Source organism: Melanaphis sacchari, unplaced genomic scaffold (genome assembly GCF_002803265.2).
Source record: "Melanaphis sacchari strain LSU unplaced genomic scaffold, SCAv2.0 Contig26_pilon_pilon, whole genome shotgun sequence".
NCBI lineage: Eukaryota > Metazoa > Arthropoda > Insecta > Hemiptera > Aphididae > Melanaphis > Melanaphis sacchari.
In genome coordinates, this window is record NW_020271143.1 from 2,072,240 (window position 1) to 2,096,799 (window position 24,560).

A 24,560-nucleotide genomic window follows, 5' to 3' on the forward strand; every position below is an offset into this window, starting at 1 on the left:
ACATCACTTTCCATTCCAACATATGGTAAATAAATATTTATCATATGTTTTCTTAAGGTTTAGAAAGTTAGTTCGTGCAAGACCTAATTAGAAGCTATTATTTCAACAATTTAAATGTATCCCAAAATAATTGAAAATATTATCTGGATTAACCTTTTAACATGGTAAATTACTAGGTAATATTTTACCAATCCATGGTCTAAAATGCTGACATTACCGAAATGTATTAGAAATTAATAATCGCCAAATCCAGCATTTATTAATTATCGGTCAGTACGTCTCCAGTCGTATATTACACAGTACACACAAATGAAAATCATTCTGTCTTTTAATATTTATAGTGAAATTTATTTTCAAAATGTTTATTATTTTATTATATCAAACATTTGCTTGTTATATTTCTCTTTATTTTGTTTTCATTTTAAACATTATCAATATGTTTAAATGTATACAGTGCTCATCTGAATTTTCACGTAAAGACAATTTGGTTGCCCACCAAAAGAAACACAATGGTGTACGTTTTTCATGCACTATATGTGTTAAAACATTCAATGACAAGTCTCACTGTAATAGACATATAAAAAACGTTCACGGTATGTATAATTTAATTACTTTCAATAATCGATTTTTTTTGCAAATAATTAGTTACTTTATTTTAAAAGGCATTGCTGGTGCCCAACCTACTCAACAAAATCAAAATGTTCAACCAACTCAATCAAAATGTGATGGAAAAGCGATTACATCACAAATCATCGCTTCAAACACTCCAACGGTTGCATTAACCAACAGTCAAACTACACAAAATATGGGTTCATCAAATGAAGCATCCAACGATTTATACAATAACGATGGTGACAATCGTACAATAATCATGGACGAACTTGAGAACACCGACTTGGCTGATACTATACAAGGTTGGTTCAATTATAATATTATATACACAGCGTAGATTCATATAGTAGTAGCAGTAAGTTTATTTATATCTAAAATAATATGATGAAATAGATAGTTTTGTATACTACATACAAATCATTACAAAAATAATTAAAATTTATACACTTGTAATACGATTTTTAGAATTTCGATCAATGGTTATCTAAAATTATTAATTCTTTCCTAATATTTCAACTATATACTTTAAATAGTAGTATATTATATTGTAATTTACTTATTCAACTATTCAACATATATATATTTAATTTATTTGAAGTTAGGTAGATGATATACTACACAATATTAAAATGTTTAAAAAGATTTAGTGTTAGTATTAATATTATAGATAACATATAGGTTAATATTAGTTTTTTTTAATTTTTAAGATTTATATACAACCACAACTAATGACAAACGCATTTCCACCACTAATTCTACTTCGGCCGCTAAGGCGAAAAAAGCACGCATGAACCTAGTTCAGTCTCCAGGCTTCGTAGAAATCTCATCTTCAGCAAATCGAAAAATTATATGGTATTACAGCAAAAATACTAATAATGTTCAAAACTATCATACCTTTCTTCAATCGCTTAAAACCAACCTCATTCAGTTGTTAAAAACTCGCGTTCAAAATGATAATTCAATAAAATTCAATTTAAAACTAGAATCATCGTATAATCGACCGAACGTTGAAAATTCATCGGAAAATCGAGCATTTAAAACATCAGCCAAAGAAATTTATATGGATACAAAAATCGAAACAATAGTTGAAGAATCTTTTATGAAATTATTAGCCGAGGAAGACGCTTATGTTTCTCGCGGTAGCGGGTTTACATTACAGTCCATAGATGGTTTACTAATAGCCATTTATAAGTATACACCGATGTCTGGTTCATCGTATATACAATTACCGAAATCTATTATGAACAAACGCGCTATAATCAATCCTCAAAATATAGACCAGCAGTGCTTTAAATGGGCTATATTAGCGAGACACGTTGCAGGTGAAAATAAAAAAAAAAATCGTGTCAATGAAAATTATACCAAGCATGAGGAAAAATACATTTTCGGTGGTATTTCTTTTCCAACGCCACTGTCAGATATTTCCAAATTTGAAAAAAATAATCCAAACGTTTCCGTGAATGTTTACGGGCTTGAGAAAAAAATACAACCACCATTAAAACATCCCGTGCACTGTGTATTTCCTCTGAAAGTAGTTGATAATGAAAAACAAGATCATTTTGATTTACTACTGCTAACAGATGGGGATAACAGTCATTATACATATATATCAAATTTTTCAAGACTACTTCGCTCGCAAAAAACTAGACATGCAAATCAAGCAATATTTTGCAAAAGATGCTTTACATCATTTGACAAACAAAATTTAAAGTATAAATTAAGCGGACAGGCTGCGCTAGAACACCATAGGCTAATATGCGGGTCACATAAACCCATACTACCAGAAATGCCTGCAGAGGGGGCAGTTCTTGAATTTAACGCATGGCAAAATGCACAAAGGCATCCTATAGTTATATATGCCGATTTCGAAGCTCTGCTTGTAAAGACCGATGAGGAAAAAGGGGATAATACGATAATCATGCAGAAACACCGTCCTATGAGTTATGGATTTATAGTTAAGGCGTCTGAAAACGTGCCATTAGAGCTACTAAAACAATTCGGGATACCAACCGAACCCATAATTTACCGTGGTACCGAGAACAAGCAAGATGTCACAAAGCATTTATTTTATAGAGAGTATTGTTGATGTGAGTGAGAAAATAGAAAAATTGTTGGCAACAAATATACCCTTAACCATGACTGATGAAGATATAACCAGACACACAGCTTGTTTTAAATGCAATTTATGCACATGCGATGTAAATAACCTCACCCGTATTCGCGATCATGACCATCTGACCGGTAAATTTAGACAAACTTTATGTAATAGATGCAATTTAAGTCTAAAACAACCAAAATACGTGCCAGTTTTCCTACATAATCTTTCAAACTACGATGCGCATTTTATAGTGACAGAACTTGGTTATGATTCGCATAGAATAAAAGTAATTCCGAACAGCGAGGAAAAATTCGTTACTTTTTCAAAATACATAAGTAACAATTTTACCATCAGATTCGTGGATACATTCAGATTTATGGCTACAAGCTTATCAACTCTAGCCGCCAATCTAATATCACCAAATTTAGAAAAATTCCGCCTAACTGCAAAATATTTTACCAATAAAGATTTACCGCTTGTCACCCGTAAGGGTGTATATCCTTATGACTTCACGGATGATTGGGCTAAGCTTGAACAATTAACTTTACCTGCAATAGAGGACTTTTATAGCACCTTAACAGAAGAACACATAAAAGATACCGAATATCAGTTTGCTAAAGACGTATGGAGTCATTTCAATTGTAAAACGCTGGGCGAGTATTCGGATCTATACTTGAAAATTGATGTCTTACTTTTGGCGGATGTATTTGAAAATTTCCGAGACTTATGCTTGAACACTTACAATTTGGATCCAGCATACTATTTTACAGCACCAGGGTTTTCTTTCGATGCAATGTTGAAACACACAGCAATAAAACTGGAATTACTGTCGGATTACGAAATGCTGTTAATGTTTGAAAATGGTTAGTATATTGAAATTATTTTTTTTTATTTCAACACTTATATAATATGATTAAACTTTTATAGGTATTCGAGGAGGACTTACACAGGCCACTATGCGGTACGCGAAACCTAACAATGAGAGAACACCTGATTATAACCCGACAGACCCAAAGTCATGGCTTGTCTATCAGGATTGTATGTTGTGTATTATTATTATTATTATTATTATTAATTTAATACTTTTAAAACTTTATAGGCAACAATCTTTATGGTTGGGCAATGTCGCAGTTCATGCCCTACGGAGGCTTCAAGTGGGTTAAACCGTCTCTCGACGGATTAGCTGATTTGAACGCAACATCGCCTATAGGACGGATCTATGAAGTCGATATAGCTTATCCGGAAGAACTGCATGATAAACATAATGACTTACCATTTTTACCGCAAAACAGTATACCGTCAGGTTCAAAAGTGCGAAAACTCATGGCAACATTTGAACCGAAAAAAAATTATATTGTTCACTATCGCAACCTCCAGCAAGCCTTAAACAATGGTCTCATAGTTGAAAAAGTAAATATTATATTTCATTTCTTTATTATAGAATTATTAAAGTAAACATTTATATTTATTATAGGTGCATAGAGTTGTCCAGTTTAAACAATCACCATGGCTCGCATCATACATTGCTTTGAATACTGAAATGAGGAAGAAGGCGAAAAATACATTTGAGCGGGATTTCTTTAAACTACTAAACAATGCTGTATTCGGTATGTTATTATAAATAATAATAGTTATGATTATTTATCATACGCTTTTCATGTAGGAAAAACGATGGAGAACGTTCGCCAACGCATGGAGATGAAACTTGTATCGTGTGATCGACGTTTACAGAAATTAATAAACAAATCGACTTTTAAACACTGCACTACGTATTCTGAAAACCTAAATGCCGTATCATTGGAAAATAAAATCATCCATTTTTGCAAACCTATTTATATTGGTAATTTTTCTATTAATAATTTAGATATATAGAGGTATTATCGTGATTGTTAATGTATATAGGTCTCGCGGTTCTCGACATAAGCAAAAGTTTAATGTATGATTACCATTACAATGTGATGCAAAAACATTATGGAGATAAAATTGAGCTCATGTATACAGATACAGGTATTATTTTTAATACTTATAATTCAATATATATATATATATATAGTAATAATTTACATAATTTATAGATTCATTAGTATATTATATCCAAACCAACGATTTCTATGAAGACCTCAAGAATAATGACAACTTATTCGAACGAATGGATACTTCCAACTTACCGGAAGACCATCCATGTTTTATTTCGGAGAGAAAAAAGATACCGGGTCTGTTTTCCGATGAAACAGATGGGCTCATAATGACCGAGTTTTGTGCGCTGCGAGCAAAATCATATGCTTACATTTTGGACGGTAGGGAGAAAATCAAGGCCAAGGGAATTAGAAGGCATGTTGTAAAGAATCATATGACGTTTAACGATCATAAAAAGTGTTTATTTGGTGAGGAGGAGGAGATGGATGTTAGGAGAGAAAATGTATCCATCCGTTCTTTCAAACATCGACTGATGACGATAAAATCAAACAAATTAACGTTCAATAACTTTGATGACAAGAGAGTTATCCTAGAAGACAAAATCCATACTTTGGCTCATGGACATAACTTAACAAAGTAAATTTAATATATATATATATATAATTTATTATATTGATTATACATAAAATAAATATAATATATAATATATAATAAAAATAAAATATAATATAATACATATTATACAATAATTACATAGTTTGGTAAAAATACTTTTAATAGATTTGCCTAATAGTAATTTATAAAATGAAATGAAATATATATAACAACAATTATTCTTGTATCGTATTAAACGCTCGAATATTATATCAGATGAGCACTGTGTTCATATTGATAATGTTTAAAATGAAACCGAAATAAAGAAAAATATAGCAAGTAAATATTTGATATAATAAAATAATAAACACTTTGAAAATAAATTTCACTATAAATATTAAAAGATAGAATGATATTTATTTGTGTACTGTATAGTATACGATTGGAGACGTGCTGACTGATTATTGATAATTGCAGTATTAGACGGCTATTGTTTTCTAATATATTCGGGTGATGGTAGAATTTCAGGCAATAATATGATGCCTATAGTTAATAATATTTTCTTCAATACGTTATGTATTATAAATGTATATAAACCATTATAATATCTAATAGCTGTTATAAGTTATACACATATAGTCTTATTATTTTTCATTTCGATAGAATAATATAATTGAATATCAATATATCATAGCGACACCTGTATGACTTTGACGGTGAATTTCGATTTGTGATATATTTTAGCAGTGGTGACATTTTAAGCTATAGATTGCTAAAATATTATTTAATAATTTACTTTGCTAACAAACATCATGTTAATATTAATATAATTTCCCTATATTGCTCATTATATTATTGTTAATGGCTATGTCCTTTAAATATCACACTATATTATATTTTATTTTAGAATACATAGATGATCGTGATATAAAAGGTTCAACTGAAAACATATTTAATGTTGGAAATTTGGGTATAAAATGACAAATCAGTAGTTGTATATCCCACAGTATACTTCACTAATATATTGCACTAGTAAGACCTACCAAGGCAGACTTACAGTTAATATATATAGATATAGATATTACAAATGGTGAAGAGGCGAGCAGAAAACAAGATGGAAACTGAACACGGCGCTGATAAAAGATCGAAGAGGCAATCTGGGGAAAAGTCTGACATGGTAACTACGGAATATAATATACGACTATGATGTAATCAATATAATATTTTATCGAGATGTCTTAAAAACAAAATTATTATTCTTACGAAAACAGTTTATTAATTACGGGGTTCAATATATAAATTATATACATCCTTTAACACAATTAAAATTATCGACTGAGCATATTAAAGAATTTAAACCTAATTAAAATTATCGATTGTTACATTTATATAATTCAAATATGTTAATCGAAATTCAAAGATTATTACATCTGAATAAAAGTAAGGCATTTAAATTTTGTAAAACGTTAGTGACTTCATCATTAACTATGTTATGCGATATTAATTTAATTGAAAATTTGATTGATAATAATTTTCAAGAAAAAGCTCGTATATATGGGGTTATTAATCGATGTACATGTTGTTCATTTTATCATGATATCGTTTATACCGAAAATTCTGTAAAAGATTTAAAATGGCGTTATCCATTGCTAACTATACAACAATGTGAACAAATTATTAATAACTGTTTAATTAAAAAAATATTTCTCCACTATATAAGATAATTTAGATTTTGAAGATAGTAGAAAAATATTTAATAATTTTAAACATTGTTAATATTTTTAGTGTTATAGAATATACCTTAAGATTTTACGATTATATAATAAGTTTTATAGAAATTGTTATAAATAAAATAGTTGTAATAAATGTATACACATTTCTTTAATAAAGTATTATTGTTTGTACACTTCGATAATATAATAAATATATTTTTCCACTTCAGTTTACGTTATATTATTTCATTTAAGTATATATTTTATATTATAATATTAACTCTATATATTATATATCAAAACATATTATTATATGTATAATTAAAATATTAGAAAACTTATTCCATCATGTTAATATTAATATAATTTCCCTATATCGCTCATTATATTATTGTTAATGGTTAGGCCATTTAAATATCACACTATATTATATTTTATTTTAGAATACATAGATGATTATGATTTAATAGTTATACATTTACCTAATAGTGTAAGGTGAAAGAGAAAATTCATAATAATAATAATAATCAGAGGTCGTCAATGTTTCAGCAGCTATTAAAGGTTAATTAAAAGTAAAACACTCACTTTTCATAATAACATTTTCAAGAGTTTTAACCTGTGGTAAACATTATATCGATGAATAGTATAATATTCATTTATTACCTAATTAAATATATTTTCTCTGGGCATATATTATTATCTTTAATTTCGTATATTATACAACTCTTTGAGATGAAAGGAGTATGAAGAACAGTATGATTCCTGGTGAAATCAGTCTCATATATTACTTAATTACACCACATCCAACTATAAACATATGAGTAAATATTTATTTACCATATGTTGGAATGGAAAGTGATGTCCTACACATAATAAACTGTATTTTCTAATGATTTTTGTTAATGGGAAAACGTACAGGTATCAATATATTATCTTATATCAATAGGTGTTACAGAAAATGTCAAGTACGGTCATCTGTCGAGACGACCTGACTGGATAGGAGTGCGGGGGTAGATATGCGATGGGCATGGAGGGCATTGCCGAAGCTTGACAGGCTGGAGGGAATAGACGCGCGCGACATTGACTCGCATGGCTAGGGCTAGCTAGAACCATCTAAACATTACTACTATCATTTATTCGCCAAAACACCATTTCTAATGAATTTTAATACAAATGAAGGCATAATATATAAGGTATATATATCAAATAGGTTCATCTATTTCAAACTAAAAAAATAAAGTTAATTTTCAGTATAAATCGTACGACATAACTCTTAATATGCATAAAATTATTACAAAATTTAGTAGGTGGTACGTCCGTACTACTTGCAATTTTTAAAATTATTGTGAATACCGGACACTACCAATATTTGATGTGAATGAGTGATATCCGTGTGTCATTTTGTCGTTCGAAAAATATAAGGTAAAATTTTAAAATAGTAATTAAATTAGATACTGGATAAAAGTATAGATGTATCATGACTCTCGTGGCCATATACGATTGGGAAATCGATGCGTTCCATTATTATATATTTACAACTAAATACTTACACAACAATAATATGGCATAATATTTTCCGTTGTGGAAATATTTATTAAATAAGTAAAATTTACAGACAAACACAATAAACATTAATTATACAAATGTCACATACGTACATAATATACAATTTACTGACATACGGAACAAAATGTTACACGAAGCGCAATGTATTGAACCTGACAGCGTACTGACGTCTGACGATTGTGTTATTGGATAACTGTAGTAGGTAGGGTAATATGCTTTATTTATTAGACACTATAAACAGTAAGTCTTGAATCGATATTATTTTCTAACTAAAAATATTTAATGTTACAACAAAATCAAAATTAAATGTACACAAGAATATGATAAATTATTATTTTATGTAAGTAAACTTATTTATTTACTAACAAGTAACAATCTGCAGGCGATGAGTTTTTGTATAAGTTTACTTCCGGTACCGTAGTGAAAATAGTCAACACTATAATATCACTTCAGGACCATCAGATTTATACTCGTAATTCCATAATATTATTTTCATATTCTGATTTGACAATATATATATAATATAATATACATAGATATTTTTTTATCACGTTAAGTATTAAAACCAAGAATAAAATAACTTTAATTTTTTTATTTTTTAAAGAGAGAATAAAATTGTGTACACCTATGAAATCCATTTCCTGGTATTATACTTACTAATTAACTATATGCAGTGCCATACCAAGAGTAGAGCAAACGGAGCACTCGTGCGTATATACAATAATATAATATATCTTGTAAATAAAAATTATTTCCAAACATTTTAGTAACGACTTAGAATTTAAATATGTTTCAGATAATATCAATTTTTGCAAAATAAAAAAAAATAAAACTTTACCACAAACTGGCTGTTCTTCGAATAATATAACAAAAAGCATCATTAAATTTTGAATAACTAATGCCTAAAAGGTACTGATATTATTAAAATACTATAAAAGTATTTTTTAAATTTCGTAGCAATTTAGATAATCCCTCCATAATTGTTTACAGGTAAATAACGTATACATTTTTTGATAACAAAAGAAGTTTATTAGATCAAGTACGTAAACATTTCCATAATGAGCAGGCGGTATTCGAGTACTCATAAAAAATTAAGAACCGCTTTATAATGTATCTATAGATTTCGATATTATATTATAAATCTGAGGACCTCAAATTCTAATGATCGAAAAAAATGTTATTTTAAAATAATGATTATTATTAATTATTAATTATTATTTATTCATTTTGTACACAAAATAGGTAACAATTTGTTTAAAGAAGTAAATTAACAAATAAATTCAAATTTGAGTTGACAATTAATTATATTAATTTTGCAATATCAAAGGACTGGAGTAAGTAATTTGGATTACCTATACAACACGCTTTAAAAAAAGCTTAAAATAAAAAAAATGAGTTTAAATACCTACACAAAATTAACGTAATATTTGTAAAAATGCAATGAAATTCATTTAACAGGAAAAAAAACACATTCTAAATTGTTATATAAAACTGTATAGGACTTAAAGAAAAAAAATGTAAAAGTCATCAATATCTTAGCTCTATGAATAACACACGAGTACCTATATTAAACACACCTACACGGGAGCGCCAACATGAATATATATTGTTCGCGAGTCACGTGGATAAAACGATACCAAAAAAAAATAATATTAATTCATAATAATAATAAATAAATTTTGATTTTATAAATAAGACACGAGCTACATCTAAAATAACAAGAACTGCAAAATGGCCAACCTAATAGAGTATAGGTACCTACTATAGATAGACAACGCTAATGCAATCATTTAAGGCTTATTATTTTAATTTTAATTCAGCTCATTAAAGTAACGCATTAATGTGTCTTCGGGAGGAAGTGTAAAATAAGATAAGTATCATACAACACTAGTCAGCAGAAAAAAATTTAAATAATGATCAATAAATGATTATATCATCGTTGTATATCTTCGTATATGGTGTTATTTAATCTAGCTTTTAAATAATAACTTATAGCCTATAGGTATGATATATCGTATATGTATTCAAATTCGATTTATAAAAAAAGAAATTTGTATCTCCAATAGGTACATAAATATGGCTGCTAATTTACGTAACTAGATTAAATGGAAAAACAAAACGCTATACACATACTATAAAGTCTAAATATTGTATTGTAAAAAAGTCCGGTGCACATAAATATTTTTATCGGTGATTTTTTTTTTTTTTTTATAATAAATAATAATTAATTTTTTTCCAGGACTTTTTTTCGGATATTTTTATTACAATTCAATAAAAGCATGCCAATCGAATTCCAATTGAGTGGACCAAAATCAATTATGAAAATAGATTTTAATTCTTGATAAAATCTTTTTTTTATCGTTCATCACTTTTTTTCATTAAAATCATAACTGCATTAAAAGTTATTTATTACAACAGCATATTTTGGTTCCATTTATTCTTGGGCAACGCTAAGTACCTAATATACCTAATATATATTATGTAAAAATATAGGGATGATAATAAGCAGCTATAGTCACTATAGTGAGTAATGGGCTGTGATGAAATTTTGGTTGGTAGCATATGATTGGATCATAAGTTAAAAACTAATATAACATTCATGTATTATGGAAAACGATAAAAAAAAAAACACCAGAAGAAAACTTAATTGTAGTTTAACTGATATACAATTTTCTAGATACGATTTGAATAATATTATTGAAATACCAATTCATTCTGGTGTTTCATCTGAGACTAAAATGAACACACATTTTATAATAAGTGCGATCAAAAGCCTGGTGATAAAAGTAAAAATGATAAACTTTTCTTTTAAATTTCAATAAAATATCATACTCAGTATAGTTATGACATTTTTAGATTTTGAGCTGAACGATTAATGTATTGATTTTAAAATGAGGTGTGTGTTTTTTTTTTGTGTATGTGTAGTATGTACACGATAACTAGTCGATAAAATATTTTGACTATTAACTTTAATGGTGGTTTTAGATGAAAAATTGAATCTAGTTTGTACTTTAAGGAGGTCAAAATTAAAAATTAAATCTAAGAAATTTTTTTTTCGTGATAAAAAAAAAAATACAAAAATAATGAAGAATGAACGAGAATTTTTATACAAATCCATAAGCACATTTTATTACATTCGTTTAAAATTAAAATTATTTGACAAAATAACTTATTTGAACAATAAATAACAATGTAAATTATTTTGTTATAAATGTAAGAACATTATTCGTGCTGTTCATGGTCACTTAAAACTTTTACGTAGTAATATTTTTATTAATTTTATTACACGCAATGACATTTTTAATTTATTTTAAGATATTATCTACTCGTATTTATATTATGAACTTATTTTTATTAATTTGCAGTGTTTACAAAAATATGTTATTACATTTTGAGCAATTAAAATGGATATAATATGGTATATAAACATGTTTTGTTACAATAATTAAATATATTAATTAATATAATAAATTAATACTTTCGGGGAAAATAACATTTATACTATAACCATACCCTACGATTATTAAATTTTAAAAATAATTGTATTTAGTCAAAAAAAATAAAAGTTTTTACTATGTATCAATCTAACATTACATTTATATTATAATATATTTATACAGCTATTTGTTAAAAATTTCAAACACAAATCGTTGAAAGTATTTTTAAGGAGTTTAATGTAGGCTATTTTAATACAATTTCCAGAAATTTAAATGTACTTATATAAATATTATTTCAATGTCCCGCGAGCATATATACGTGTATCGTACTATGTATACGATGTACCTATAGTATTTGAGTGTGTCCAAAATGCACATATTTCCTTATAATATTTTTTTTTTATTAATAATTTCGATTTAATGGAAAAAAAATTTTTTAGACTACTGTTGAAAAAAAAATTATAAATAAAATTGATAAAATAAATGATTTTATTAAAGTATTTAAATACATTCAATTCCTGCTATTCAATGAAGATATATTATCTTAATTAATCATTTAAATGATTGCGTAAAACTACAACAAGACCTTGATCGATTTTCAACTTGGTATTCTGACAATGGATTACATTTAAATATAAACAAATGTATGCAAATATCATTACCTACATCGCAAACACTCAAACTTTTCTTACCACTATAACTTAAATGACACTAAAATTAACGTTGTAACTGAGGTAAGAGCCTTAGGTATAATTTTATCACCTGATTTGAGTTTTAAACGGCACATAGAATTAATTTGTGCTAAAGCTTTAGAAACCTAGTAGGGTTTATAAAAAGAAACTGTAACAATATGAATCACACGTATCTAAAAGTGTTGTATCTATCATTATTCATTAGTACCTATTACGTCCTATTGTGGTATTTGGTTCATTAGTTTGGAACCCTCGACACACCGGTTTAATCGACAAAATTGATAAAATATAAAGAAAATGCATTAGAATTATTGCATTTAAACTAAATACTTATGTGGAGTACTTGTTGTCGAAGTCGAGAAACAGTGTAAAATACCCCCTTTAAGCAATAGACGTGATTGTAACGATTGTTTATTTTTATACAAAATATTATATAAAACCATAAACTACTCAGAGCTTTTGAGCCTTATTGGCATCGAAGCCTCTACGGTTAATACTAGACATAATATATATTATTTCATATTCCAACGGAAAAACGTAATTTTGTTACTCATAGCCTCATTTATAGAATCTTATAGTATTGTAAATTGTAATGAACATCTATCAGATTTTGATTTCTTTTTTGATAATAGTTTTAAGTTAAAAAAAATATTGTTTGTTCATTAATTGTATACTAATACTTTCTTCATTTATTTATATATCTACTGTAATCCATGCCCTAACGGGCGTTATTACTAATAAATAAAATATAAAAATTATCGTATCATTCGCTACGTTAATTAAATATTAGAATTTTATTATTTGCATAGTTCATATAGATAGGTAGGTACTATAAGCTAGGTATGCATTTAAATGTAGGTATCTATATCTACTAAAACAAAACATAAATATGTAACACATATTGATCTAATTAATTTTAACAATATTGAATATTTTTGTAATCATATTATCATATAATATCTATGTGTGAATTATGTTATTATAACATCCATAAATTAAACTGTTATTTTTACTTTGTCATTATTCCATTGTTTTTTTTTTTTTTTAATACTTGCCTTGTTATAACATGTGTTTACTTTATATTGGACTTTAGCCCGTTTTTATTAACCATAACTAAACAACTCATGCAGCATAACAAATATAACAATATTAGTTATTGTTATAAGGATATAGCTGTTATATACTTCCAAAAAATAAGGTAATAAATAATAGGTATCTAATACAATATTATAAGTGGTTTATCGGTATGATAAATAAAATAATAATCGTTGTTTTAAATAATAGATATATTAAGTTATAAAATAAAATGAGATTTTCATCATCATAGTATAATTTCAATATTTTAATGTTATATTATTATTAAAAATAATATAAGTGACTTTTGGGGACGTATAACTTGGCAGCTGTGTGGAGAGTCGTTAATTTAAAATTCTTGTATTTCAACAATTCATTTATATTTGTGTGTTGGATATTATTTTTTCATTTAAAAATTTTTAAAAAAACTTAATGCTACAAAAGAAAAATTTTTTTATAAAATAAATATTTATTTATTCAAATATAAACAAATATGTTTTTTACATTTCAACTTTTCAAAGTAGGGGCGGTACCCTCTCTTGCTCCTCAGGAAAATTGCCACTAACTGAAGTATAAACTAATAAATTATAGATTGTATTAAATACATATACATTTTATCGTAGTTTTCGAAATTAAAAATTTTAACATGATTTTTCCCGACTGTAAATTAATGTAGTTAGAAGTTAATGGTAGTAGGTTAGCTAAATTTACAAAGTGATTATTACTGTCATTGTCATACGTTCCAACATTTGTTGTCAAATATTATTATAATAATTAATATTTTAGATAAGATTTTGTTCAAAATAAAACTGATAAATGAATAAGTAGAATAATTATAAAAACAATTTTCAATTCCGGGATATTACTAAACAATAGTCAAAAACTAATATAAATCGATGTCCTGAGAAACTTGGTTCGGGACGCCGGGACATGGGGAATCCAGGACGAATGGCCCCTCTAATGTACCTACCTCAAGATTCTCTTTTTAATTCCCTTTTATTTATAATATTTATTTATGATTTTATCTTCTATTTTTAATAGTTCAGTAGACATTTTCTTTTTTTGTAAACGATGCCAAATTATTTTTACCTATTAAATCTCTAAATGATACCTCAAATTATAATCAAATTTAAATTAACTTGTTGAATAGATTATTTTTAATCATTTACTATTAAATATTAATAAGTTCAGCACTTTTAATTTTCGCGTTTATGCAATAAAATCACTTACAATTCTATGATTGTTAATTATTGAGTTACGGGTGTTTCTTCAGCTAGAGATCAAGAGATTCTCTCTAGTTTTAACATGGGCTTTTCAAACAACGCTTTTGTTAAAAAAAAGCTTTTAAGGAACTAGAATTTATTAATAGAAGCACGACTAATTTTAAAAATACCAATGCCTTTAAAACTCTATACTTTTCTCTCGTTTGGTCGCATCTTGAGCTTGGGTCACTATTCTTCACATATAAATCTTATTGAAAATGTTCAGTATAAATTTTTAAAACTATAAAATGTTTTAAATCAATAAATTTGTATAACTTGCAAATTACCCATTTGGAGTTTACATCTTGCGAGTCTAGGAGAAATGTTGCGGATATTATGTTAATATATTATTAAACGGTCTTATTAATTCTCCGGAACTACTATCCTTGATTGGTTTTAATATAAACAATCACTGATTTAGAAAATCTAATTAATTTGATGTTCTATTTTATGAAAACAATTATACATCCATTTGGTTTTTCTTCAGAACTCTTTCATTGACAACCCATATAACGGACCATGTTAATTTTTTTCGCGTAGGTTTTTAGACAAAATGTTTATATGGTCTTAAATTCTTTAATTTATTTTTGTTTCGTGAATTATTTAGTATACTTGTATATAGTTGTATACTAACATAATGTTAACTGTTACTTTTATTTGCTATAATTTCTGTCGCATTATTATTGTCTATATTTTAACGTTATTATACTTTTTTTTTATCTTTGTTCTTTCTATATATTATATACCTATATATTAATTAATTTAATATTATGTATCTTATTAATATTAAGCTGAAACCTGTATTTATTGCATTTTCTTACCTACTAAAGAGATTTATATGACCTGTTTATTTACTTAAAATGAAATACATTTACTTATTATAACAATGATTATAATTCTACAATATTAAAATACAAGACTAAATATATTGAAAAAGTATTTAGAACTATTGAAATAAAACAAAAAAGAAAAAGAAAATTACTTTGTCTCAAAATAAGTACCTACCAGAAAATCTTTACAGACATCTGGTAAGATTTCTGTTGAAAATAAAAAAGTTTATTTATCTAGTAGGTAATGTAATTCTATAGTCATTGATTTTTTGTAAAAACTTAGATTAGAGTAAAAAAACCACAACATCTATACTAGTTTAAATGATAAGTCCAAAATTGCTTTTTAATAGTAATATAAATCAAACTATTATGATATTATTTTAGATAAACAGTATTTTCAAACATTTTATCTAAAGTAATTTATTAAAATACAATATTATAAAAATACTGTTAATATTTATTTCTAACTATGATTCATTATTAATAATTATACTAAAAAGTAAAAGTTATTAATATTGTTATTTTATGCTTTTCATGATTTTATTTTAAGTTTGGTTATTTATTGAGTTTTTGTTTTAAATTTCTTAGATTTAATTTTGTTTTTACTTTTTTAAGTTATGAGATATTTTTTTTGATTAATGTTCAAAAAACATTTATTACTTTTAAGATAATTTAAATTTTATTAATGTTTACAATAAATTGAGTAAACAGGTTAATTTTAGTTGTATATAAATATATTCAGTTCAATACTATAATGTTTCATTGTTGTAAGCATAGTACAATACTTTAATATAAAAAACACAATAGGTACATGCTTCTTAATGATATTTTAAAAATTAACAAAACTTACAAATTAATGGATTGTTAAATGTTGGCAATCTAGTTTCCAAAAGTGTTTTAAATTTGTTTTTTAGAGATAAAAAAAACAATGTACTAGTTGTAAAATTGTTTTTTTTTTTTAAACATTATTTCTGGATAGTTAGTTTTTATTTAGAGTTTTTGCAGTTTTAAATTGAGACGTTAGAAATATAAATTTTTAAACTAAATTACACAAAATAAGTGATGCACACTTATAATTCTAGGAATTATGACTAAATTCAATTACTGCATTTGATCAAATGTCAATAATTGCTACTGTTTATATAATTTTCTCGAAGGAAAAAAAAAATAAATTTAATATATTTATATTATGTTATTTTTTATGAATGCAACTATCACTAATGCACAAATCTACAATTTAGTGTTATTTTCTTATTTTAGTTCAATTTCGACAATTTGTAATTAAAATCATAGTTGCTAAGCTTATGTTTTTCATAAATTATAGTTTATTTTTAAAGTTGCGTGGAAAAATAAGTAAACAGATAACACAATTTTCTGTATTTGTTATTCAGCCAATTTTGAATACCTAGTATTGTTTAGAAGATTAAAGTTGAATTTAACTTTATTAATTTTTAACAGTTTAAATCTTAAATTTAATATACCTAATTAAGGTACCTAATGAGTAGGAAATAATAATTATTAATATAAATAACATTATTGTAGGTATTTGTATTATAATTAATTTCAGAGTAATTTCAAAAGTATGAGATTTATAAAAATTATATTGTGTGTATTTGAATCGTACAACAATTTTGAAAAAAAATATTTGTAATAAAATATTAAACATGCGATGATCATAAAAATGATGATTTATTTAGATAAATTAGATTTCATTGAAGGTTAAGACCTGTGTGACTATGTCATAAAAGTGTAAGTAACACGACAAAAAATGCATTTGAATCATATCTAATTCATAACGAACAGTGAGGATTAAAAGTATAAATTCACATTTGTTTCGAAATATTTGTAATCATCAATGAGTTCGATAGGAAACGATTTAATAAACTAATTTAATCGGAGTGAAAAAAAAATGTATGATAACTAGGGATGAGAAGTTATAGGATTTGCATATTTTTTTCTGTATCTTCTATTTATAGCTAGGTGAGCTAAAAATCTGTTTTATAACCTAATGAATCGAAATTTGGTATTTAAATTTTGTATATTTTGCATATATAGGTAGTTTTCTTAAAAGTTGCATATTCATGTTTTTTTGTGCATAAAAATGCATATTTAGTAAAATTATGTGGAATTTAATACAACTGACATGAAAAATTTATTATTTTATAGAATTATATGTGTTCGTAGTCTGCAATAATCAATAAAATAAAAATGCAGATAGAAAATTTGAAAATTGTAGAATTGTAACATTTAATAGTAGGTAGGTATATAAAAGTAAATCTAGGATTAGTATCTGATCTAATCGTTTATTACTCAATTAGTCTGACTAGTGACAACCGTTGTTGTATAATCTAATCGTTTATAGATATATTCAATATAATATGTGAGTGTTTGACGTCTTTCCGTTATTTTAATTCAATTAGTCTATCAATATATAATCAATACACTTACCAATCATTTTTATATTGATTTTTATACTATATATTTATTTTTATATTAATTATTTTATCACTCAGTTAAAAATTATTTATATTTTAATAGAAACAAATTTCATGGAATATTATTTATATTAATTTATTTTAAACATGTTTTTATTTATGGAAAAAATTGCATATTATAATATATTTTTAAATTTTTTATGCATATATCATAATTTTTCCTTGCATATTTTGTCTATTTTAGCTCCTATAACTTCTCATCCCTAATGATAACAAAACATGCTGGCATATAGTTTTACTTTACTGGACACCGTTTTTTTAGAATTTTCTCCTTTGGATTTCATGTAGTCTTTACATTTAAACCAGTAGTAGTTCAACAAGGACTTAGCTATCGGACATGGTTTAAAAGTTATGAAAGGCTCTTCGGCACTCAGGACTCGAGCTGACCACACGGCCTCTGTAAACAATACAATCGGATCGTTGCCCGCGGCGGTCTGCGTACTCGGCCGCAACAGCGACCGCGTTATGTGTGTCCGAGCCCATAGCGATTCAAACTTCAAAGTTTGTGGACACCGGACTTCACGGATTTCGTGTTCACGCCGCAGCGTTGTCTACGATCGCGCAACTCCGCAGTCCGCACTCGTTTTCAACGTTCTCATTATCAAGTCAAGATAGATTACATTATCACAGAACATTTATTCCGTGCCATTATCAGCGATACCCAGTAAATCTTTATATCATCCACACGTATGAATACATAATATTATTGTATACTATTTATCTACGGCGGTGGTCTATGATAAGCATTGTCGTGATACCGTTCGTTGTCAACTCGTTCGACTATCGCACGTAACGCGTTGGGATAACGAGAGAGAGAGAGACGTGAATAACGGTTCAAAAAGCATTAAATCCGGTTAAGATGGAAATTTTTTCAGCAGTCACGTACGTAGTTAAGGAACAATACACACATTGGCTGGCGTAGTGGCGTGTCGCGAATCGTGTGTGAGTAATTTCAAACTGCGTGTGTTTGTTTAACAGCGTCTCCGTCTTGACTATTTGTGTCGTCTTTAATAATCGATTCTGTGCAATAAGGTCCAAGATCGGCTTTACCGTTGACGTATCCAGAAAAAGTCATGTTTGTGTATAAACACAGAGAATCTATGTGCTATAGACAATTGAAGGGCTACATTCCAAAACGCACTATTGCCATTTTTATCGAAATCGAGTTAGATATCGATTCTTATGGTAAATATGCTGAGAAATATGAATTTGGAATTGTTTTTTCGATATCACGATTATTTTTTCAGTGGTATCGATCTTAAATTCGGTATTTGTTTCAAAACGTGCTATCGCCTATATTATTAGTTTTCAAAACGTTCTATTGCCACTTTGTTCCATAACGTGCTATTGCCCATAATATAAATATAGAACTCAACTAGTTGTTACGTCAAAACGTCCCATTGCCATATATTATTCCAAAACGCGTTATTGCCAATCTCAAAGCAAAACGTACTATTTCCCATACTAATTACATAGGACATAAATTCTCTATTTTCCAAAACGCGCTATTACTTTTTGATAATTTTAACATAAAATTAATTTCGATTTTACTTTGTTTAAATAAATTTGAGTATTAAATTTGTAAATACGATTAATTCCAATTTTATGTTCATAACTTTATCAACTCGATGAAAAAAAAAAATCATTCCTAACTTCATTTGATGATAAAAAAAAAGTGTTGTTAATTTGGCTGTTTACCGCCAAAAGTTCATTGATAACGTATTATGCATAATATTGCATTAACTTATCACAAAGGATAAAAAACTGATGAAAAATAATTTATTAGTTTTTGAAATACCTTTAAATAAAGAAAAAGATTTTCAAAATGAATCGTCGCTCCAAAAAACTTGTACTTGCTGCTATAAGTGTAAGTATTTTTTCATTATTACATATTATATCTATGAATATAATAAAGTTTGTCATCAACCTATTATCATAATAAAATGTTTTGTTATTGTCAGTAACTACAGTATTTAATTATAAAAAATATTGTTATAATACATTACTAATAAAAAATTGTATATCATATTTTTTTTTGTATCTGGTTAATATTAATAACAGACAATATACTTGTATTTTTCAAACAATAAAATTTTCATAATATTTATTAAATCTAGTATAGTGCGTTTTGAATTAATAATGATTCTATGTATTACAAAATGGACTATTGCCCGACTCAGTCCAAAACGTACTATGTGTTGGCAATAGTTCGTTTTGACACAAGAGATAAATTTAAAACCTTAATTAATTAACTTAAAACTTGATAAACATGAATTTTGACAATTCAAAGCTATTTCTTTTCTTATAATATATTGATAAAAATCATCAATGTAAACTCATACATAGAATTTATACCAAAAACAGTTTTTCTTCTTTCCTGAAAAGTTTGAATTTTGGCAATAGTGCGTTTTGAAATGTCGCCCTTCAATTGCAAAGCATCATGTCCACCACGTCCGTGTGGAGAACTCATTAACAAATTGGTGGGTTCTTGTACCTAAATATTTGATATTCTAATGACAATCAAGGGTTATACTGTCTCAGTGCCCCACTATTCCTAATTACTAGTAATGTTTTGTCCGTTTGTATTTTTTCATGATAGGAAGTCATCTAAAAAAAGAACGGAACATGTGTGATTCGCAATAAGGGATTATTCTGGGCATTTACACTTCATAGACTTTCAAGAAATGCTGTATCTATGTTTTCTACACCTTGTGTAGATATATTGTTGGGTATGAATTCAGTGGCCTTAAATCCCAGATAGTTGTAAATTACATGAATGTTTGTTCAACAAAAAATGTTTATTCAACGATCTACATTATCTGAAGTACAGTCCACAGCGTAACTGTTATATTATTAAAGTGAATCATTGTAATCAGTGATGCCGAACACATACATGAACTGAAGCGATCGCTTCATGTAATAATGAGGATGAGTGGTTTTATTTGTATATATGTTTTTGTTTTTACATTACATAATACCTATACTAAATTATTAAATACATAACTAAAGTTATTAGTTATTTATAGAGGTAGATAACATCCTCAGTGGTAGGTGAGTGTGTAAATATTTTGATTTTGCTTCACTTAAATCTATATGACTCGGCGTCACTGGCTATAACATAATATTTATACCTACCCAAAATTGACACTAATGTAAATGTTTTTAATGTTTAGAAATGCAAGCAAATTAACATTTAAAATTATATGCATTTTATTTATAAATTATGTGATGGTAAAATATAAACAAAAAACTATGGCAATTGTAAAAGGGCTGAGGATACTTGTAGCTACATTATACCTGTGAATAGTAATTTATCTAGTGTTTCACATAATATAATGATGGTAATATAAATAAAAAATACATTATAATAATATAATAATCAATATTATTTTTTCATACTATTTTTTAGGAAAAAAAAATTTTTAAGGATGATGTTTAGAGTTTGAAAGAAAAACATAAAGTTTTAGAGTAATAATTTATTTAGTAAAAGACTATTTAACAACATTGGCTACCATTTGGCAAAATCCAAATCCTCAAAAATGTAAGATTTAAATATGACATGAAATTAATTTTACAATATTAATTATTTTCTTATTAATATTTTAGGTTGGTGTCCAGATAAAATTATAAAATTATTACTTACCCTCAATAAGTATATGTTTATTCAGTCATCCTTGAATTAATACATAAGCAGGCGATAAACAAACTTAATATTTAGGTAGTATAAAATATTAAGTACTAATTTTGTTAAACTTAATGGTTTTTAATTAAAATAAAAAAAAATATACGTTATATTTGAAAATAGGCTAACTACCTAAAGCAAAACATTTAAACATTTAAAAGTCAGTATTTTTATTTTAGTAAATAAATTATATATATATTTATTAAAAATAACTAACTCTACTTTAGTATTTCCTTTCAACTCAGTTCAATTCTTGTTTTTATAAAAAAAATTGTGATTTAACTTTAAATTAATATTGAATAATCATTTTCCTATATTTAAATTAAGTAAACAATATAATATTGACAATTTTTTTTTTTTTTTATTGTATACGTAAACTTAATTGAATTTTTTTTGTTGTATAAAATTATAAATTATAAAGAATTAGATAAATATATTTTGTGTAGAATAATGCTATTCTTGAGAAACATTTATTATTTGAAGGAGATAATATATTATTTAATCAATAGCCTTTAGATCAAGTATAATGTATCAATGTACAAACTAATAATAATATTTTCTTCAATATAGTTTAAACTATTTGTTTATATTTTAAACTGAATTTTAAATATTTATTTTTAGATTTAAAAAATGAGCATGTGCTCTTCGTTATAGTGAACATTCACAATAACTTATTTTTACCAAAAACTGGAGAAACTATAGCTGAAGCTGCTTTGTTAATGCTTGTTGTAAAAATCTATGTATTGGTTAATTATTTATATTGTTATTAATTCATATTTTTTTTTACTGTGGAACAAATAAAGTTTAGTCATACCAAAATTTGGTAACATCTCCATTACTATTACTCAAAGCTATTACAGGAACATATTTATTAACACACAAATATTCATTACAAAGGGATTCTAGTCTGATTTAATTGGTTGATTTATGTTTGGTGATGATATCGATATTCATTTAAAACTTCTATGTCCCATTATTCTAAAGATTTATTACATTTATTATTCGTTCAATATTAAAACATTTATTGTGTATAACCATTTATATTTGATCAATAAAATGTATTTATTTTATCAAAAAGAAATGCATCATCACCGTCTCTATTTGAGAAATACAAAATGACTGAAACATCAACCTGATTGCAACATGGACAAAAAATAATTAGAGGTGAATATTTTAAAATAACTGTATTCAATATTTTGTTAGTTAAGCTTATTTATCAGTTATCACAGCTTCATTTGATCAATGGAATTTTAATAATGACTTTATTATTAACCCTTTCACTGCTGAAGACTAAAATTGAATGTAACTGTCCTGTGCTGACCAAATTTCATAAATTATTTTAATTGTTTTATCACCTAATATAGATAGATTTATACATCCTGAATTTAAAAAAAAACTTAGCAAGTTATAGATGGTTTTCTTATTCATGACTGGTGGTTCTCAAAATGTGCAAGAGATGTAATGATACGGTGATTGAATAATATTATGTATAAATAACATTCGACAAAATTTAATGACTGAAAAAAATACAAAAAAAAAAAATATAAATATATTTTTAACTTAAAACATAATTTTTATTTTACATAATATAATTTCTTTTGTTTTGACATGTGTCACTAATATATTATTATTATATCTTAAAACGTTTGTTGTGTATGACACACTTTGAAACGTAGTACAACACATAAACCTACATTGCACTCATTGCATTGGTATAAGGTATCTGTTCTTTTTTTCCCCACAGTTTTATGACTGCAAACAAAGCATTTTCTTCTTTGTTTTTTAGTTGATGTTTGGGGGATTAAGTCTGGAAAATGTCTTTCAATTAAACAGCTGTCTAATATAATACTTTTTTTCCCTTTACTTGGAATTGTTTTGAAATGTGTTTTGTATTTTTGTAATATTTCATTCACCAAAGTTAGTTGAAAGTCTGCTACTGAAATATGCTTACCTGTAACAGTTTTATATGCTGAATATGCATTTAGCAAACTCATATCAATAACATGAAAAAATAGTTTTTTGTACCATTTTAATGTACACCTAACACATTTGGTATAACTTAACAACATGTCTATCTTATCTATTGCTCCCATATTTTTGTTATAACTAACTACACTTTGTGGCTTGAGATATTTTTTTCCTGTTTTCCTATCTATCTTTTTTGTGTCTACCATTTCATTTGTATTCATAAATGTTAACATATATACATCACAACAGTCCTTCCAATAAATTGCTAAAAGTTTGTCAGTGCACCGAGTTTCTCGTTCACCTAATTTTAGTTTTCCTTCAATAATTGGCATGAGTTTTCTATTTTTTCTCACAGTACCGCATGTATTAGTTTTTCTTTTATGTAAATACATGGATAATTGTGGTGAGGTATAAAAATTGTCAGTGAATAATGAATAACCTTTGTTTAAGTATGGCTTCATGAGATCTTTAACTATTACACCAGATTTTCCAAGTATGTCTTCTAATGGGTCTTTGTATTCAGTAGCTCCTGTATACATAATAAAGTTTAGAATGAAATCAGTCTCATAGTCACATATAATATAAAGCTTGATACCAAATCTATGCCTTTTACTTTTGATA

At 26.5% G+C, this 24,560-nt stretch overlaps 3 protein-coding genes and 1 long non-coding RNA gene across 4 annotated transcripts; 3 read left to right on the forward strand and 1 right to left on the reverse strand.

Moving 5' to 3' along the window:
• Positions 1 to 412: 412 nt before the first annotated feature.
• On the forward strand, positions 413 to 2,720 carry LOC112595358. Its single transcript, XM_025340516.1, has 2 exons — positions 413 to 914; positions 1,320 to 2,720. Exons 1-2 carry the CDS (start codon positions 437 to 439, stop codon positions 2,696 to 2,698), a joined length of 1,857 nt encoding a protein of 618 aa, XP_025196301.1. The 5' UTR covers positions 413 to 436; the 3' UTR covers positions 2,699 to 2,720.
• On the forward strand, positions 2,639 to 6,476 carry LOC112595357. Its single transcript, XM_025340515.1, has 8 exons — positions 2,639 to 3,573; positions 3,638 to 3,748; positions 3,810 to 4,120; positions 4,185 to 4,317; positions 4,374 to 4,550; positions 4,613 to 4,717; positions 4,786 to 5,263; positions 6,129 to 6,476. The coding sequence occupies exons 1-8, from the start codon at positions 2,661 to 2,663 to the stop codon at positions 6,139 to 6,141; spliced, it is 2,241 nt and encodes a 746-aa protein (XP_025196300.1). The 5' UTR covers positions 2,639 to 2,660; the 3' UTR covers positions 6,142 to 6,476.
• A 12,614-nt stretch (positions 6,477 to 19,090) lies between these two features.
• Positions 19,091 to 22,902, forward strand: LOC112595362. The gene is made up of 6 exons (XR_003114705.1): positions 19,091 to 20,156; positions 20,889 to 21,113; positions 21,463 to 21,630; positions 21,699 to 21,830; positions 21,896 to 22,007; positions 22,593 to 22,902. It is a non-coding gene; the product is annotated as an uncharacterized LOC112595362 (long non-coding RNA).
• A 706-nt stretch (positions 22,903 to 23,608) lies between these two features.
• Positions 23,609 to 24,478, reverse strand: LOC112595310 (piggyBac transposable element-derived protein 4-like). The gene has a single exon (XM_025340454.1). It carries the CDS (start codon positions 24,476 to 24,478, stop codon positions 23,609 to 23,611), a length of 870 nt encoding a protein of 289 aa, XP_025196239.1.
• Between the last annotated feature and the right edge of the window lie 82 nt (positions 24,479 to 24,560).

Excerpts from the sequence above, each read along its gene's own strand:
- LOC112595358 (XM_025340516.1), top strand. The coding sequence starts at position 437 with ATGTTTAAATGTATACAGTGCTCATCTGAATTTTCACGTAAAGACAAT. Across the intron at positions 915-1,319 it reads CTTGGCTGATACTATACAAG|ATTTATATACAACCACAACT; the intron begins GTTGGTTCAATT and ends TTAATTTTTAAG.
- LOC112595357 (XM_025340515.1), top strand. The coding sequence starts at position 2,661 with ATGTCACAAAGCATTTATTTTATAGAGAGTATTGTTGATGTGAGTGAG. Across the intron at positions 3,749-3,809 it reads ATGGCTTGTCTATCAGGATT|GCAACAATCTTTATGGTTGG; the intron begins GTATGTTGTGTA and ends AAAACTTTATAG. Across the intron at positions 4,551-4,612 it reads TTGCAAACCTATTTATATTG|GTCTCGCGGTTCTCGACATA; the intron begins GTAATTTTTCTA and ends TAATGTATATAG.
- LOC112595310 (XM_025340454.1), bottom strand. The coding sequence starts at position 24,478 with ATGTATACAGGAGCTACTGAATACAAAGACCCATTAGAAGACATACTT.